General features: G+C 39.2%; 1 protein-coding gene across 1 annotated transcript in view; it reads right to left on the reverse strand.

The window, feature by feature from the left end:
* Window positions 1-258: 258 nt before the first annotated feature.
* The window catches only part of LOC136857717 (uncharacterized), a 75,556-nt gene continuing 57,244 nt past the window's right edge, over window positions 259-18,570 (reverse strand). Inside the window, exon 2 of the mRNA XM_067136593.2 lies at window positions 259-4,313. Within this exon, the coding sequence (XP_066992694.2) occupies window positions 3,035-4,303 (1,269 nt within the window). The 5' untranslated portion in view covers window positions 4,304-4,313 and the 3' untranslated portion in view covers window positions 259-3,034. The remainder of the gene's footprint in view (window positions 4,314-18,570) is intronic.

An 18,570-nucleotide genomic window follows, 5' to 3' on the forward strand; every position in this document is an offset into this window, starting at 1 on the left:
ATTCCGTTTTATTTGCAATAAATTATCCTTAAATGGATGGATAGTAACAAAAACCTGCGTATTTTATCATTATTTCTAACCTTAGCCTAAAATGATCTGTAGAACTGCAGTCCTTGTTGGAAATGTTTCAAGAAACTGGCGTTTCTCCAAAATGAATTGCATGATACACAATATATAACTCAAAATTACATGTTTAGTAAAATGACTAGGATGTAACAACAAATGTGAATATCTGGTCAAAAAAAAAAAAGAGAGAAACTATTTCCACTCGCAGCTGCTTTATTTTCGATTCGTATAAGATTATTACAATCACAGCTTACAAACTATGCAGTCGACAGTGTTTCAGTAGAAAATGTTCACTTTACTGGAAAAGTAGCGCACAGACATCTCTATGAATGGAATTGGTTGAATTTTGGCTTCAATGCCCAGAAATCAATATAGATCAGTTTACATAAAACGTTTTCTAATACTACATAATTATAGCAGGTCTAAAACTACGAATTTTCTACCCAGAACCATCCAGTGCATAATCCACTATTGAAGATTTGAAACTATTATTTGAAGCATGCAATGTGACCCGCCTTAATTATTTTTAATTTCTTTAAATTGTGTCCGTGAACTAAATCATTTTAAGGAAAATATAATTAAACCATCCCTTAGTCCTCTTGAATACGGTAATTATTTTGAACTATACCATTCAAAAGGAAAGAAAGAGTAACTGAACTTGACTGAATGCACTGCTTCCCATATTCTGCTCTCCTTTTATTCTATAGAATGAAGAAAGCCGAAACACATGTTTATGGACGTAAAAAGTATAATGTTAAGTAACTCTCTTAACCAAACATGTGCCGTGTATCCAAAGACTAGTGTCAATGAAATTTATTAGCAAGTACAGAAAGGCAGGGAAGAAATGATTTTTTCAGTGATCATGTTGCCGTGTGCCATACTTTTACTTTCATGAGTAAACAAAACCTACTGTTTCTAGCACAGTCGACTTCGTACTAAGTGACTAGCCTTCATATAAATATTGTTCTTTTAGTAGACTATGCTTATCATAGTTCACTACTGTACAGCATATTTACATTAATCACACACTAAGAATCTCACGCTCATCGAAACAGCTGAAATTAAACTACCTACCTAGAGTAGTCATTAGTTAACAGCATACAGAACGTTACTACAAATCTAAAGGATTGTTACTTCATTATCAAGTTCTTATCGTATATACATACACACACGTACATTATTCTGAACACAATTTGCACATTCCGTGCGAGTTTAGTCTAGATAGTACAAATTACTGAGTATTTTTCATTGCATAAGGTCAGACATGACGGAGTAATTCACTGACACTATGATTCAGATGTGTACTCTACATATTATTTGGTCTATGACTGTAATGTCCAACTGAAAGCCTTGTAACGTTCTAGTGCTTGGGGAAAGCAGACCGATCCAGCACAATTTTCACTTCTAATTTTCCTGGTGACAGTTCTTTGTTTATTAACAAATAGACTGTCACTAATAGCATGCGATTTCCTTGCAAAATGTAAACACATACTGTACCTGAAATAAATCGCCGTGTTCACTTATTGCCGTTTCTACTTCTTTTTGTGATCTTTATTTTCTAGATAGTTATTATACTCGAATGATTCATCGTTCTGACCACACGACACCTCGTAATCTGCAAGCATTCGGGCTGAGCAGCGGTCGCTTGGTAAGCCAAGGCCCATCAAGGTTGTAGTGCCATGGGGGGGGGGGGTATTATACTCGAACACATATTTAATATCTTCACACGTTATAGTTTATTGGAACACAACTTGGTAAACATTTTTCGTAGTATACAAATAGGAACAATTTTTACAAAAAGGGACGAGCACTGCCCGTAGACGATAGTCTTTACTAGGCACTACTACGTGAAGTAATTCACTAACACTGACTTGCAATCCGATGACGAACTGTCCTTAATCTCCGTACTTCAGCACAATTCGTTGTCTGCTGCTGGTATAACCCTTTCAGTTTCTCGGTCAACCTGTTCTTCTAAGTGCTACGAAAGACACGAAGGTCAAAGGAACATTACTAAAATACGCCATGCTTTTATGCAATAAGATTATTCCTTCATTCGAGAAATTTAGTTCCCGCCGGGCTTTTCAGATTTATTTTTCGTCATTCACCAAAGAACGTCCTAAAATCTTAACATGATCCCACAATTTGTTTTTCTCACGTACAAAATTTCAAGTTATTACAATTCTCCTAACCTGAACCTAGAGCTGAATTTAAAATTGGAATGTATTCATCACTATGTAAAGAGGCCTCTTAATTCTAATCATGCATAACTTACAAATACAGTCTCTGCTGCGTAAAGTAATTCGTTACAATTCCAATAATGCCACAGTTGTCAAAATCCTCTCGTCGTTATTGAAGACTGAACCATGAAAACTGGAGATTGGCACTGGAACAACGAAGCCTTGAGCAATTGCATAACTAATTCCCTCTCACTCTTTCAACCATTCACTGATCTTGCACGTCGATCGTTCTTTTGTCAACTTAATACTTTATCTGTCCCTTACCACGTGACGAATACACTGAGCACTTCAAGTGATGCCTGCATTGATTCTGCACTGAATTGATTAAAAACACTTTATATGATCATATATAGTTTGGTTTTTCTAACAACGTTCCAAACTGCATCTTTCCTCAGACAATATTATGGTTATTTCAGATAAGACAGCGTTAATGTCTGACTTCACCTTTTCTTATTCTACTGATAAAAGCAACATTTTGATTTTATCAGGTGACTGTTAAAAATATATGAAGCAAAGATGCATTAATCCCTTCTTTAGTTAAAATTTACTGTAATTATGCTCGTATATGTGTTCATATCACTCAGTAACTGGAACTTACGGAGGACTTGAAGCTATACATCACAGAACTTCAATTTATTTATGTTCTTTCCAACTACATCTCAGCACAAAGAACTTTTGCTGTAGCTGGCAGTTCACTAGAGTTCCTAATGTGTGTTTTTAATGCATACGTTTTAAAGAAGTCCCTCATTTTCAAAATGTATAAGGAATTTTCTAAATATTTTTCGGAACCTCTCACCAGCATAAGCTTTCTCCATCGGGCTCTGACCACCGTTCTTTCTACTCTCCTCCCCGAAGTTGGAGTCGAGGTCCACCACTTCACTGGGATCAGCAAGGACTGCTCCTAGGTAAGTGCAGGCGGTAATGAGGCCGAAGAAAGCTCTCTCCTTCATCTCCTGCTCGAGTTCACCGAACGTTATCGCGTACTTTCCACAGCCCAACAACTGCAAGGTATGAGTGAGAGAAGCATGGTATTCCTGCAGCAGGTGTCTCAGGGATTTATCCCGTACATCCTCCTTGGCACTGGTGTAGATAAAATACTGTAGATCCAGAGCTGGGGAGGAGTACCGAGACACTTGAAAGTCAACAAATTTGGCTCCGAGAACTTTACCATTTTTGGGATGGTACCGAAATAATATGTTATTTATCCAAAAGTCGCCATGATTCAGCACGCATAGTGAATTATTTTTTGGTTTCACAACATCTATAATCCTGTCTACAGATGTGGCAGCAATTTGTCGTATTTTGTCACCAAACCTCTCGTACTCAGGCCATTTTTCCACTGCAGAAGCAAGCGTGTCAAGTGTTGGCTGCAAGAACGGGCTTAAAATGTGTCGCCTCTCAGGAGTATAGAACCCTTCTCGAAAATGATCCATCAGGGAAGGATCCCTGTCATTTAGAGCTACTGACAGGGCATGAAACTGTGCTAGCGCTCTGAGAGCTACAACACAGTGTTCTAGATCCAGTTGTTGTCGCCTATCTACCATTCTGTAACCTAACGGCCTCAAATCCTCCAGCACCAACGTCTCGTTCGTTATGGATGATGTATATGTCCTTGCTGTTAGTGCTGGGATAGTAACACCTGGCAATTTCTCTTTTAAAAGTTTATACATAGCCGGTAATATAACTTTATACATTCGCATTTCTCGTTTGAAAACACCCGCTTGGTCGAGGACTTCTCGGTACCAGTCGTCCGAAGGCAGAGATTTCACGATAATGCAGCGTAACTCGGACTTTTCCTGATTGTTTCCGTTGTTTTGATAATATATCTCCGCAGTTACACGATGTAGCAGGCCTCCAAAGTTGTCGCCCTTAGCAACAGCAGGTTGTACGTCCGCCCTGGCCACCTGGAGGTGCTGAGTCTTCTCATCTTCGCGGAGAATAGCCTCGATGAACTCCTCCGTAAGCCATGCCGGCGTACTGGAATTTATTCCTTCGTCCATTCTTGACGCTCTGCGAACAAAAGATTTACTATGTAAGTATTCACATTTAAAGTTGCGGAAACTCAAATGCCTTGTTAATAGAGGTTATAATATTCATTAGTTGTCACTTTTAAAACTGGGACAGACATTCATGAACCTTGGAAAAAAGAATTACAGCAGGTTATAACATAAGTGAGCACATTTTAGGGGGAGTTACTGAAATGCCTTAATAAGAATACAGGTGAAGTTCATGACATCTCTGGGCAGATTCCCAATAATTGTACCATAAATTACATTTCAAATAAACGATAGCAAGTATACCAGTGGCAAAACAGCCCATTAGGACCCTCGCTTGCCAGTTAGGTGAGAGTTTAATACAGTACTGATATCAGCTGGCTACTGGCTACCACTCCTCACCCAGTGCTCCACCAGACCTGCGGCGTTCAAATGCAATGGTTCCGGAGTACAATAAGATATCATCCAACACTCTTGTACCTATCCACAGAGACATCAAGTATCTCAATCAATCAATCAATCAATCAATCAATCAATCAATCAATCAATCAATCAATCAATCAATCAATCAATCAATCAATCAATCAATCAATCAATCAAGCATTGATCTGCATTTAGGACTGTCAAATGCCCTATCATTTCTTAGAGTGAAGCTTCCACGGTGTGTTGAATTATTTAGTTATTTTTACGGGTTGAACCGAGTTGTTGTTTTCTGTACATTCCATACAGCTTGCCGACGTTTGCAGGTGCCTGGGCGACTGATTACCTCGGAACGAGTAGGGGTATTTCAGTCGCCTTGACAAACAATATTGCAATGTATTCGAAACGTCGGCAAACTGTGCGTAATGTACAGAAAACAACAACATGGTTCAACCCGGAAAATGGAATGGCGTATGGCTTTTAGTGCCGGGAGTGTCCGAGGACATGTTCGGCTCGCCAGGTGCAGGTCTTTTGATTTGACACCCGTAGGCGACCTGTGCGTCTTGATGAGGATGAAATGATGATGAAGACGACACATATACCTAGCCCCCGTGCCAGTGAAATTAACCAATGATGGTTAAAATTCCCGACCCTGCCGGGAATCGAACCCGGGACCCCTGTCATTTCTTAAACGTTTTCAAAGAACTTGAAAATATATCGAACATGTTCTTTGATAAATTATTCCAATCCCTTACTCCTCGTCCTATAAATGAATATTTGCTCCAACTTGTCCTCTTGAATTCAACTTTATCATCATAATATGATCTTTCCTAGTTTTAAAAGCTCCGCTCAAACTAGTAACATCATTCCACGATATCTCTTCAGTGACAGCTTAGTCGAGCATCTTGTCTCCTTTCTCCCAAGTCTTCCTAGACCAATGTTCGCAACATTTTCGTAACACTACTTCTTTGCCAGAAATCACCCAGAACAAATCGTGTTGCTTTCCTTTGGATCTTTTCCAAGTCTCATATCAACTAGTCATGGTGTGGGTCCCATATGCTGGAACCACACTCTAATTGGATTCTTACCAGAGATTTATGCGCCCTCTCCTTTACATCCTTACTACAACCACTAAATAATTTCATTCTTAAGAACCACGTTAATATGATTACCCCAATGAAGATCATTACTTATATGAACACCCGCCTAGGTACTTACAGTGATGCCCATGTGGTAATATCAGCCCCATGAGCACAGTAATTAAAACTGAGAGGACTTATCCTCTTGGTGAAACTTACAACCACCGAGCTCGATAGCTGCAGTCGCTTAAGTGCGGCCAGTATCCAGTAATCGGGAGATCGTGGGTTCGAGTCCCACTGTCGGCAGCCTTGAAGATGGTTTTCCGTGGGTTCCCCTTTTCACACCAGGCAAATGCCGGGGCTGTACCATAATTAAGGCCACGGCCGCTTCCTTCCAACTCCTAGGCCTTTCCTATCCCATCGTCGCCATAAGACCTATCTGTGTCAGTGCGACGTAAAGCAAATAGCAAAAAAACTTACAACCTGACCTTTCACCCCGTTTACCATCATACCATTGTCCGCTGTCCATCTCATAACATTATTATTATTATTATTATTATTATTATTATTATTATTATTATTATTATTATTATTGAATTTCCCATTACAAACCCTATTTTACAAGTAGTATATTAGGGCTATAGATAGTGAGACTAAGTTAATACATGACAATTGAATTAAAATAGAGATGACTTATAAATGAGATGGAGAAATTTAACAAACACTTTATAACAGCATCTTCTCTGAAATACCATAGTGAGAGGTGCTTGGTATTCTATATTACACATGTTTAAATGCATTAATAATTCATATCTACTCCTGTTAAAAATCGGACACTCAAATAAAAGATGAGGAACAGTTTGTTGCATTTCACAGGTACAGCTGAAGGGCTTCTGAATACTGATTCCAAACCTCTCGAAGTATGATCCAAACTTTCCATGTCCTGTCAAAAACTGAGTTATAATATGTTCGTGTTGCAAAAACCTACCTTGTAGTCTGTCTTGAATATTTGGAAAGAACAACTCCCTTGTTAGCCGGCCATTAGTGCTGGTGATCCATTGGTTGTTCCACATATCTTGTGTATACTCCCTCAGTTCCTTTTGTACATGAGACATAGGGGACTTTTCATTTATCAACAAGGCGTCAGAGAAAGTGGTAGCTGCTTTGGCAAGTTCATCAGCTCTCTCATTTCCTTCTACTCCGTCATGACCTCGGACCCATTTCATGCAGATATGGTTACTGTAGCCTAATATGTGTGATCTTATATTAACAGCTACCGGATGAAAGTTATATTTTTCTTGGATTGCTCTCAAAGCTGCCTGAGAGTCACTCAATATTTGCGCAGCACAACTGTGTTTTTAATCCACATAACTGCCTGTTGTATAGCGCACAATTCGGCTTGAAAGACTGAACATGAGGGAGATAGTCTAAATATTTCAGCATACACCTCACTGTTATTCTGTAGCACTACAAAAGCACATCCTACAAGCCAGCCATCCTTTTCTTTGCTAATCCGGGATCCATCCGTATAAATATTGTAATGATGTTGCGTGTTGCACACTTCTTACACAAGATTATTGGCAAATTTACTGGGGTGACCTGCTGCCTATGTCCCCTGCAGTCTCTCACAATCCTGCAACTCATTTACAACTCTATACAGTACAACATCCGCAAATAGCCTTATCTGTGATTCCAGTTCGTTATTTATATAATTTATAGATAAGAAAACGTAAAGGTCCAATAATCATGGGGGACACCCCTCTTCATCATTACAGGATCAGATAATATTTCATCTGATCTAATTCTCCGAGTTCTATTTTCTAGATTTACCCTGTCAAAAGCCTTGGATAGGTCAATACTTTTTTTTTCAAAATCTTCCTCCACTTGGAGGCTGCCAAAGACAAAGAATACACAAACAATTTCATTCAAAAATTAATTATGTCTCAATCTGGCGAGTATAAGCGGTGTCTGAGCATCAAAAGAGAACCCTCTGAGCGCTTTCAGCCCCCAGTCGATGAACTCCTTGGTACTGATGTTAAAGGTCTTCATCAGTTCTATCGTCTTCTTAGGGACTGTCCCTCTCGCACCGATCATGAGACCCCTCACTTCTATGTCGTCCATTTCGTATTTGTTCTTATAATACGGCACTGTAGGCAGGTAGATAGACTTCTTTTCTTGGTCCGCAATACAGTCCATTTGACCGCCTGAATCTAAATCTTGATAAAATCCTGCTAGATGAGCCCGAACCTGAACTGCCTTCTATCAAACCAGTTAATACTTTCACAAACGTGTATAATATAATCAGAAGAAATGCTTTCCCAGGGCTTACAAATAACACAAATCAATCTGACTGGCCTGTAATTATCCTCTTTATGTATATCACACTTTCCCTTGTATACTGGTGCTACTATTGCAACTCTCCGTTCATTTGTCTCTCTTCTTCATGCGAACAGTAATCAAATAAGTAGTTCAGATATGACACTATATCCCAACAATATATCCCCAGAAATCTTATCAATCCTAGCTGATGTTCTAGCTCTCAACTTTTGTATCTTTTTGTAAATATCTTTATTATTATCGGTAAACTTCAGTAATTCGCCAATAATAGTCGCCTCCTCTATCTGTGCATCATCCTTCTATCAAACTACCTTTACATGCTGCCAACTCAATATTTCTGCCTTCTGTAAGTCTTTTCATATATGCTCCCCTTTCAGTGATGATCCTGGAATGTCCTTCCTAGCGTCTGTTACTGCCTTAAAGTATCTAAAATTCGTATGGCTGCCAATTATGTTTTCCATCATGTTATCCTTTGCTGACTTTTCACTAAATTTAATATCTTAGTAAGCTTCTTCAACCTCTCCTTACTCCCGCAAACATTCCTAACTGTATTTCTTTCTAATCTGCACCTGTTTTTAGTCTCTTTATTACCCTGTTATAATATAAAGGGTTCTTACTATTCCTTACCACTTTTAAAAGGTACCTATCTGTTTTTAAACTTCTCAAAAATTGCTTTAAACTCATCCTATAGGCTGTTTACATTTTTATTTACCATTTTCCATTGATCAGAATTGCTTTTTAAAAGTTTCCCCATTCCCCTCTTCGTCAGCCACATGGTATTGCCGAATAGCCTTGCTTTTACGACATTCCTTCCTAACACTTTTATTTTTAACACTGACAAACACAGCTTCATGATCACTTATACCACCTATCACTTCAGTTAGGCTGATCTGGTTTTATCAACACCACTTGTAAAATATTTTCCCTCTAGTTGGTTCCATCACTTTCTGATTCAGCTGTCCTTCCCATAATAACTTATTCACAATTTGTTGGTCATGTTTTCTGTCATTCGCATCCTCTTCCCAATTAACATTTGGCAAGTTCAGATCAGCCGCTACAATAACGTTCCACTCTGTAAAATTCCCCACATACCTGATTATCTTATAAAATAATTCCGCATCAGCGTCAGCACCAGCCTTGCCAGGTCCGTTCACCCCCCCCCCCCCCATTCTTCTTTCACCAGCATGAATAACCCCTTCCCATCGCTTCTAACCACTCTCTATGATAAACACGCCAGTTTGTGAGGAAATTTCCCCACCCTTAATATCACTTCTCAGTCATTATTTAGTTCCCATTACAATATTTGGTAAGTATACATCTATTCCGTTCTTTACAATACTTCTACAGTTTCTCTGAATGTACCACTGTATAACTCTTCTAAACAAATCCCCTAACTTATATGTACGATTGCGGCTCAAGTGAAGGCCATTTGAACATAGATCCCTCTATCCAACCCACCCATTGGGTACTACAAATCTCACTCCCAATTTCCCACATACCCATTCTCATTTAAATCCCTATCACCTCCAGCCAGTATCCCACTGATAACAATCTCTGCTTCATTATACTTCTTCCGTGCTGCCGTAAAGAGATCCCACACATCCCCAACTACAGTGTATCTCAGTCTCAGCGGGGCTAGGAGACAACATCAATGTTCCGAGCGGTATATCCATAATCTCCCGCGAATTCCATTATCGATATTATTACATTTATTGTTTATTTACGCACCCAATAGCCTTTATCATGAATAATAACCTTTTTTACAGGGTGTGTTGAAAGTGGTGTCCTCGATATTTTAGTAGATCTATGTACTGAGGATTTTGAGATACTGACTTCTTGCACAACACGTCGTACAGATTTAGTAAGAGATCCTACGAATGATGTGTTAATGTCGTCGATTTTTTTCTTCCGATAGAACCCTTCGTTTCGGTTTAGGAATTACAGCATTAAGCGATCCCGTTGTTCTTAACTTATTCACTAGATATCTGTTTCTCTACCTGGATCTGAAACCCCGGGAAATCTCTTCTGAAATCGCCTACACACCTCTCTTTATGACTCGGTTGTTACATATGTTTCATACATAAAAACTCTTTGTTCAGGCGCGAATTATACCGGCATGTTCAACGGTGTAGTAATATAATTAATTCTACTGTAATTCAGCCACACGTGCTTTTGCAGCAAACGTATCATTTCGCGGCTTTACGGCTTTCCATGACACACAAACTCGAATAAATGACCGCCACGTGGCTATGCAGTGAGTCAGCATAAGGTTATGAATACACCGCTCGGAGAGTGCATGTGCATGTCGGCTGCCGAGACCCACTGCATGGCACCACCCTTCACTAAATCTACTGAGCTGCCTCTAACATGGGCGAATATCCTAACCGCATGTTAGGGCACCCTCTACCTCAACTCTAACATGCTAACTATTTATTTTACTACCTACAACTAATTAACAGAAGAACTGGCTGGTCGCGGTATCGCCCTGGTAAGGAAACGCCCGTCCAGCCCGTGATACCACTGCCAGCCACACCCCGAGGGTCAGATGTCTTCCCCCACCTACACCTAGTTGGCAATGTGCTTCCCTCCCATTATTTGCGTGGCGAATCACATGAGGCGGAAACCAGTCCATCATGCGACCCGTCACGTTTTTATCTACTGTCCCGCCTGCTGAATCCGAGTCGCTACTGTAAGATTATTAGTTTAATAGGTATATTTGACTGTTTCCGTGGTTTGATGGCTAAGCTGCTAAACTGCATGCAGCACTTAGGTGGTCCTACTTATTTTCTTATTTTTCAGTAACCACACAACTATACTCTGTAACCAATAACGAAATCTCAGTTAATAATTTATTCGATTAGAACACAGGAAAATATACGAAAAAAATTAAGTCAAAAAATATTTAAATATCAAAAATATCAAAAAAATATCAAACCTTACAACAGATAAGCCTACTATTAACTTCACGCAAAGAGAGCTTGTTCGAAACTGAGTTGACTGATTGTTACAACACAAACTTCTTATATTGGCATTATACACTTTATATATATAAAATAAGAGTTTTGTCTGTTTGAAAAAGAATTGTATTTCTGTATCGGTCGTGTCCACAGTAACAAGGAAATACACTTTTTCATTTTCCGTAATTTCTGTCTGTCTGTATGTATTATGTATGTATGTATGTATGTACGCGCATCACAAGGAAACGGCTGAAGAGAATTTAATGAAAATCGGTACGTAAAGTCGGGGAATAAGTCGCCACAATCTAGGCCATAAATAATTTTATTCACGCTGAGTGAAATGGTAATTTAGGGGAAGGACTTAAATTTTATTCTCACATATTTATGTTATTAGTAGTCCTATCGATAAATACTATATAACTAAGGTTAAATAGAATTAAAGTTCCGATCATTTATGTTTTACACATTTTCCCGTACCGGCTATGAAAACAGAGATATTCATGAATTTCGATTTTTGTTGCTAAGTTCATATCAGCGCCGAATCATGAAAAAATGTGTAAACAGATTTTAATGAAAATCGGTATGTAAAGTCGGGGAATAAAACTACACTCTACGCTATAATTTTCTTATAAGATGCCCTAATATCACAGAGTTGGAAGAAAACTAAATTTGACGGCCTACAATATAGAAAGCTCATAAAATTGATCAAAAATAACATTATATTGACCATTGCTTTTTGTAATGTGCTTTGTGTCTTCTGCTGCCACTCATCTTCGATAGATGGGATTACTGCTGCGTACCGAGTATAACAGCCCGCCTGATTATTGGCGAGAAGTAGCTGGGGAGTTGGATCTCTCTCTTCTTTAGCATGCCATTCCTCTGGTTCATAAATTTCCTGATACTACTGGTAAGGTAACACACTGGTTCATCATAGTATTCCAGCTATTCAATCCCTACTCTGAGGCACTGATTAAAATGAGCAGGGTGCACATTTAACGGGATAATGGCAGAGGATTTGTTCGCGGCTGTCTGCAGCCTGGTCATTCCAGCACTGGAATTTTTGGACTGTTAGGTCGGCAGCGTAGTACTGTTCGTTAAATGTGAGAAAATGTGTGGTTTTTCATTTGATCGAGTACTTTGTATAACAACATTGCTTTTAATCGGTACATTCCTACTAACGTCATTGCAATGACCTATGTTGACTTCAGTTGGGAAAACCACAAAGTCAGGCTTTCTGAGAATTCTGTAGCAAAGAACGGGTACATCAGCTAGTTTTCGAATAGGCCTACATGCGTGACAACAGTTCAATGTTCTGCAAAATGCTATCTTAGGTGCACTACACAACAAGAATTTTCTAAATATAATACGATATTTTGATATCAATTTTCACTGCTGCGATTATTCATAAATAATTTGGTGCAGGTCTTTTCTGAGGAGCACGCCGCTGTGTTGCCAGAGCTGTGCTGTGTTACACTCAAGTGGCAATTCCTCTACGTACAAACTGTACAGTAAAAGAACAAACTACAGCATTTCGACTGATTCTACAAAATCGTCCTGACCATTTCCGTGCAGACATTAGGTTAAATGTATGTTATTTTTATTTTTTCGCGAGTAGTCTGCGGGGCCCCAAAAAAGGCCCGGGCCCGCCTGCATCGCAGGCCCTAACGTTACTCCCCTGGGCGATCCAAGGATGGGGAAGGCCAAGGATTAGCAAGGTACCTGGCCGCGGCCTTAATTACGGTACTGTTACACTCAACCGTACAACAATTGTCCGTCGCAGAAAATGACTTCTTTCAAAATGCTCTTGTTTGAAATAGTATGAACATATTATGCAAGTGGTAGGATTTTCTGCCACCGGCTATCCACAGTTCACGAATATGTTAAAAAATACATATTCTTTGCCGGTCAATTTTTATGTGGATAAAATTTGTCTGGTGTGACAATAAGAAACCACGAAAGACCACCTTCAGAGCTGCCGACGGTGTGATTCGAATTCAGCATCTCCCGAATATAGGCTCATCAGCTAATGAAAAATAATTGAAGCACTGAGCTGACTTACCCTCCCTGAACGACGCCATAGATGAGAAAAAAGACAAAAAATGCAGTGGTCATTATTACATCTGAAACGGTTAACTGTACGAAATATTAGCCAAAAATATTCAATGTACAAACACACGGTAGTTACGATTTTATTTATATTATTTATTTATATTATTTATTTATATAGATTACAGCTGATGTTTGAAAAATTATGCTTTCATTTTCCGAAATTTGATACCAGAGACTGTTGTTCTTTTTGAACTTTTTTCAAGCCTTCTACATTGGAAAGTTTGTCGATCCTAGCATACGCCACTGGTGTTGTTTTCCAACAGTTTTCCAGAAAGTCTGGCATATATTAAGTCCAACCGAAAAGAAAGCACCCATCGCGAAAGGAATATAGGCCTACTACCAGTAACTATTCACTGAAATCTAGGTGTTTGAAGAAAGTCGTTTAAACTTTTACGTCTGGAACAATTTATATGGTTGTGAAACCAAGACGAAAACAGAAAAAAATTGCCTTTGAATTGCAGGTGTAGTAACAATGATTAAAGGTACCTGCTCTAATAGAGCAGAATGTGTAACAATCTAGTAAAAGTACATAGTACGTAGCACTTAAGATAATAAAAACAAGGAACTGGGTTAGTTGTTAATCCCCTCCCCTTTCTATTCATTGAATGGATTAAAGTAGTTCTCAGTTCCGGAGCATAAACAGTAAGTGGATATCTAGACTTCAGCCTGCCCCTCTGAAGGTCTAGGATGTCGTCGTCGTTAATAGGAAGGTCCAGATTAGGTATGATCTCGTCATTTTCTCTGACAAGAGCGACTTTTCTCCGCAGGTGAGATAGCATGATGTTCCTAAGGAGACAAAACCAATAAGTGGAGTGGGTCTGATGACACCGCTAATCTTCCGGAGGACAGTACAGTAGATCACAATATTATGGCTTGGCTCGAACGTTCAACGATCAGTAGTTCGTTAAACCAGGTTGGATGGCACACACTGCTGCTATATGAAGCAGTGCAGACGAGAGACATTACTAAATGTATGAAGTACGGCACTCGATGCGTTTCGATGTGTTGTCAATGGTCATCTGAGTGGTGGATATTGTTACGCAAACGTGCATCATCAGCGAACAATAGGTGACAGATCCGATGAACATGAGACCAAGGAAAGAAGTGGAACATAAGGCCATACGTGTATTGTTAGACATATTATTTTGTTCATAAATGGCTACAAATAGGCCATCCTACGCAAGGTGCAACAGGTTCCATCATCTACGTGATTTTAACTGCGGCTAGTCAGTGTGTCGTGAATGATCACTAGGCGCGAGCGGTCCGAATTCTAAACAATTCACATGGGTTTTTTGATTGAAGTGTAAACATACAGTAAAAGAAAAAAAGGAACATATCTTAAAGGATGAAAATTATATACAAATTGACTAACGTTACGATAATGGTAATGGAAAACAAATTAGGATGAATATTAAGTGAAAGACATGTTATATTCAATTCAGCGATCTTCATCTACTACAACAGTGAACCTTTCAGGATTGTAATAAATACAGTTTGAGGAAAAGTGTTGCAGAAATTAGTTACTAAAAACATATAGCAATAATCCACTTTCTTCGATATTGAAGGAAAGTTAAATTAGAAATTACCGTTACAAAAACCTTTTAAACAGACTTCCAAGTCTCCTTTTCCAACTATACCATCAAATTCGGCTTGTAGTTTAATGGGAACATAGCATATATCGGCAACTGGTGCAAACTGACCACTCCCCCAATTGCGTCTGACTGTTATGAAATACAACTTACGATATTAATTTCTTGACGCAGGGGAACACAGGTCAATAACCGGACTACGACGCGGAAGCGAAATTATAATTGCCTAAGTCGGACTAAGAAGGAAAGAAATCTATTGTAAATACTGACAAGCGTATGTTGCATAACCCATAGCTATTTTTAAACTCGGCTTTTATGAATGAAAGTTTCGAATATAATGGAGGCCTTGAGTGGTCATCTGTTGTGGTACGTCTGCGAGGTCACCAGCTGCTGCTACGGGTTATCAGACGTCTGGTAAGCAACGAATTTAGTACTATAGCACCATCTCCTGCTGTTACACAATGCAGAGGAAGTATCAGTCAAAGAAATACCCGGAATTGCGTGAGGGGTGGGAGCTCTCTAAAATTCGGTAATCGAATGTAGATTACTGTATTTTAATTGTAATTCTACTACAACTACATCTTAAAATATTTCAAATAAATTGTTTGAATTAATTAAAGTATGAAACTCGATCAGGATGTTGAAGACAGGAGCGTAGAGAGGAGAGGGGGCGGTTACTGTGGGAAGGGGGTTAGGATCCCCCAATGGAATTTTTACAAAAATGAAATAAACAGAAACATACAGTAAACTAAATACACATTCAGTAACATTATAGTAATACCAACAAACCAAACCAAACCACTCGGCACAACAGCCCCGAAAGACCATGGCCTACCAAGCAACCGCTGCTCAGCCCGAAGGCTTACAGATTACGAGGTGTCGTGTGGTCAGCACGACGGATCCTCTCGGCCGTTATTCTTGGCTTTCATACCGGGGTCGCTATCTCACCGTCAGACAGCTCCTCAATTGCAATCACGTTGGCTGAGTAGACCTCGAACCAGCCCTCAGATGCAGGTAAAATTTCCCTAACCTGGCCGGGATCGAACCCGGGGCATCCGGATAAGAGGCAGGCACGCTACCCCTATACCGCGGGGTCGGCATAAAGCCAACAAATCTGTTGAATCTATTTTCTAAGAAGCCTCGAAAGTTAATTTTTAAGACCTTAAACTGAACATACCATTCGCTGTAAAACGTTTGATCTTGATAGTATTGTTTTGGTTCGGTATTTTAATGTAAAATTTTGTAGTGTACTGCAAGCTGAATATCAACATAATTCACTTGTATCAGTGTCCTTGTAATGCATGCGCGCACCACACACGCACACACACACACACACGCACACACACACCTTCATTGTGTTCTACCATCATTTAATAACTATAACCCCACTCCCATCGGCCAATGCTGGCTGCGCTACTGTTTGAAGACAACACAATGTTGATTGCACACTCAATGAAGATGTTGTGCTCCATTCCATTTTAGTGTATTATTGTCTTGAATATAGCTGGTTACAATAACCTCCGGCACTGCAATGAAATCAACATACATACATACATACATGGCAAATCTAAGCAATAATTTCATGTTTATTGTTTTATGAGAAATGAAAACCTACGACCTGTTTTCCAGTCAATGAGCGGGTCAGGGATGTAATGAATGAAGCAGATATAGGCTATTAGTACGATGGGGTCGCCACTCCCAAAGTGATTTATTTATGACTGATAGATGCTATGAAATGAGAATGGAGAGTGTTGCTGGAATGAAAGATGACAGGGAAAACCGGAGTACCCGGAGAAAAACCTGTCCCGCCTCCGCTTTGTCCAGCACAAATCTCACATGGAGTGACCGGGATTTGAACCACGGTATCCAGCGGTGAGAGGCCAACGCGCTGCCGTCTGAGCCACGGAGGCTCTCTTTATTGTTTTATATAATATGTAAATCAGATACATGTTCATTGAACATTTACAAGTTGCCGTGTCTTTGGAATTATTATTATTATTATTATTATTATTATTATTATTATTATTATTATTATTATTATTACTATTATTAATAATAATATTATTAATATTACTACAAGGAGAAAATCTTATGAGGTCACAGGAGCCATCCTGTATCAATGTCAGTGAAAGTTTTATGGTTAAGCACTCTTCCTGATTTCACATTATTTTTCGTGTAAAAATTACTCAAACACGTGAGTATTCACAGTTTAAAACATTGACTAACCGTCAAGAAAATAAAATACTTTAAAGAAACAAAAACTGTTTATACGTCTTGGCCGTCTCTTAAACAAACGAAATGATGAAACTTAATAAACATAGACCACACACTTCCTCTACTGCGTCTATTATAATACTGGATAAGTTAAACCTTCGCCGTTATCTATTCGCAGGAATATAGCGGACCTTAAATTTCTATACACCTCTGTTAACGATTTATTTTGTTCTTCTGAACCTGTATCCTTCTTTTCCCTACATGTCCCACCTCGCAAAACCATGATAAATCCACTCCTTCATATTTCCTCCACCCGCCTCTTTCTGGTTCAAAGAACTGTATTCATCCACATTCAGTCCTCCTTAATCTTTATCTTCTGACAGGAACTTGGACGTTTTTTCTTCGTATGCCTCTTTAATTGAATCTTCATCCGGCTCCAGGGCTAAATAGTTAGCGTGCTGGGCTTTGGTCATAGGGGTCCCGGGTTCGATTCGATCGCCTACGGGCGTCAAGTCAAAAGACCTGCACCTGGCAAGCCGAACCCGTCCTGGGATATCTCGGCACTAAAAGCCATACGCCATTCCATTCTTTTTTTTCATCGAATCTTCCTTAACTTAACCTAGCTCCTTTCTTTCATATTCCTTTCTTCTCTTCTCATTGTTGCCCCTCTATTGTACATAGGCCTAATGCAATATATCATGTTAGTTTTAAATTTCCTTCCACTACTTCTGTTATTAGTTGATTTTTCTTTGTTGTTCTTTCATTTATGTTTATAAGTTTGTGGAACGTTGTAACTCTGCATCTCACTCGTTTGGTTTCCCAAATAAATAAATAAATAAATAAATAAATAAATAAATAAATAAATAAATAAATAAATAAATACAACTTACGATACTAATTTCTTGACAGAGAGCACTTTGTCCTAAGCCTACGGCAATGGTACCTTATGTTGATCGTAAGATTGCTTATTCAATGATACACTCATCATGGGACGGAATTTACATTCAGAAGTCGATAGACCGAGCTTGATAGCTGCAATCACTTAAGTGCGGCCAGTATCCAGTATTCGGGAGATAGTAGGTTCGAACCCCACTATCGGCAGCCCTAAAAATGATTTTCCGTGGTTTCCCATTTTCACACCAGGCAAATGCTGGGGATGTACCTTAATTAAGGCCACGGCCGCTTCCTTCCCATTCCTAGCCCTTCCTTGTCGCATCGTCGCCATAAGACCTATCTGTGTCGGTGCGACGTAAAGCAACTAGCAAAAGGAAGTCGATAGGAAATAAATTACGAAATTATCACATTTTCGACACCTGCAAAACTTTGTCCCTAATGGTCGTAAGACAACCATTATGATACCACCACCTCATGCTAAGAGGTAGCTTTCAAATGGTGCCGCACATGTGGAGTCGAAATTGATATTCAAACGATCAAACTGCCGTTTTTATCTGAAAATGCTCCCACTTGAAACTTTGTGCCCCTCCTTTGCCGAGCTATTCTATTGGATTTCGGATCGTTGTGTTATCTGTACTAATATTATAACGAAAAAAAGGTTTGTATATTTGTTT

This window comes from Anabrus simplex, chromosome 1 (assembly GCF_040414725.1).
Source record: "Anabrus simplex isolate iqAnaSimp1 chromosome 1, ASM4041472v1, whole genome shotgun sequence".
Taxonomy (NCBI): domain Eukaryota; kingdom Metazoa; phylum Arthropoda; class Insecta; order Orthoptera; family Tettigoniidae; genus Anabrus; species Anabrus simplex.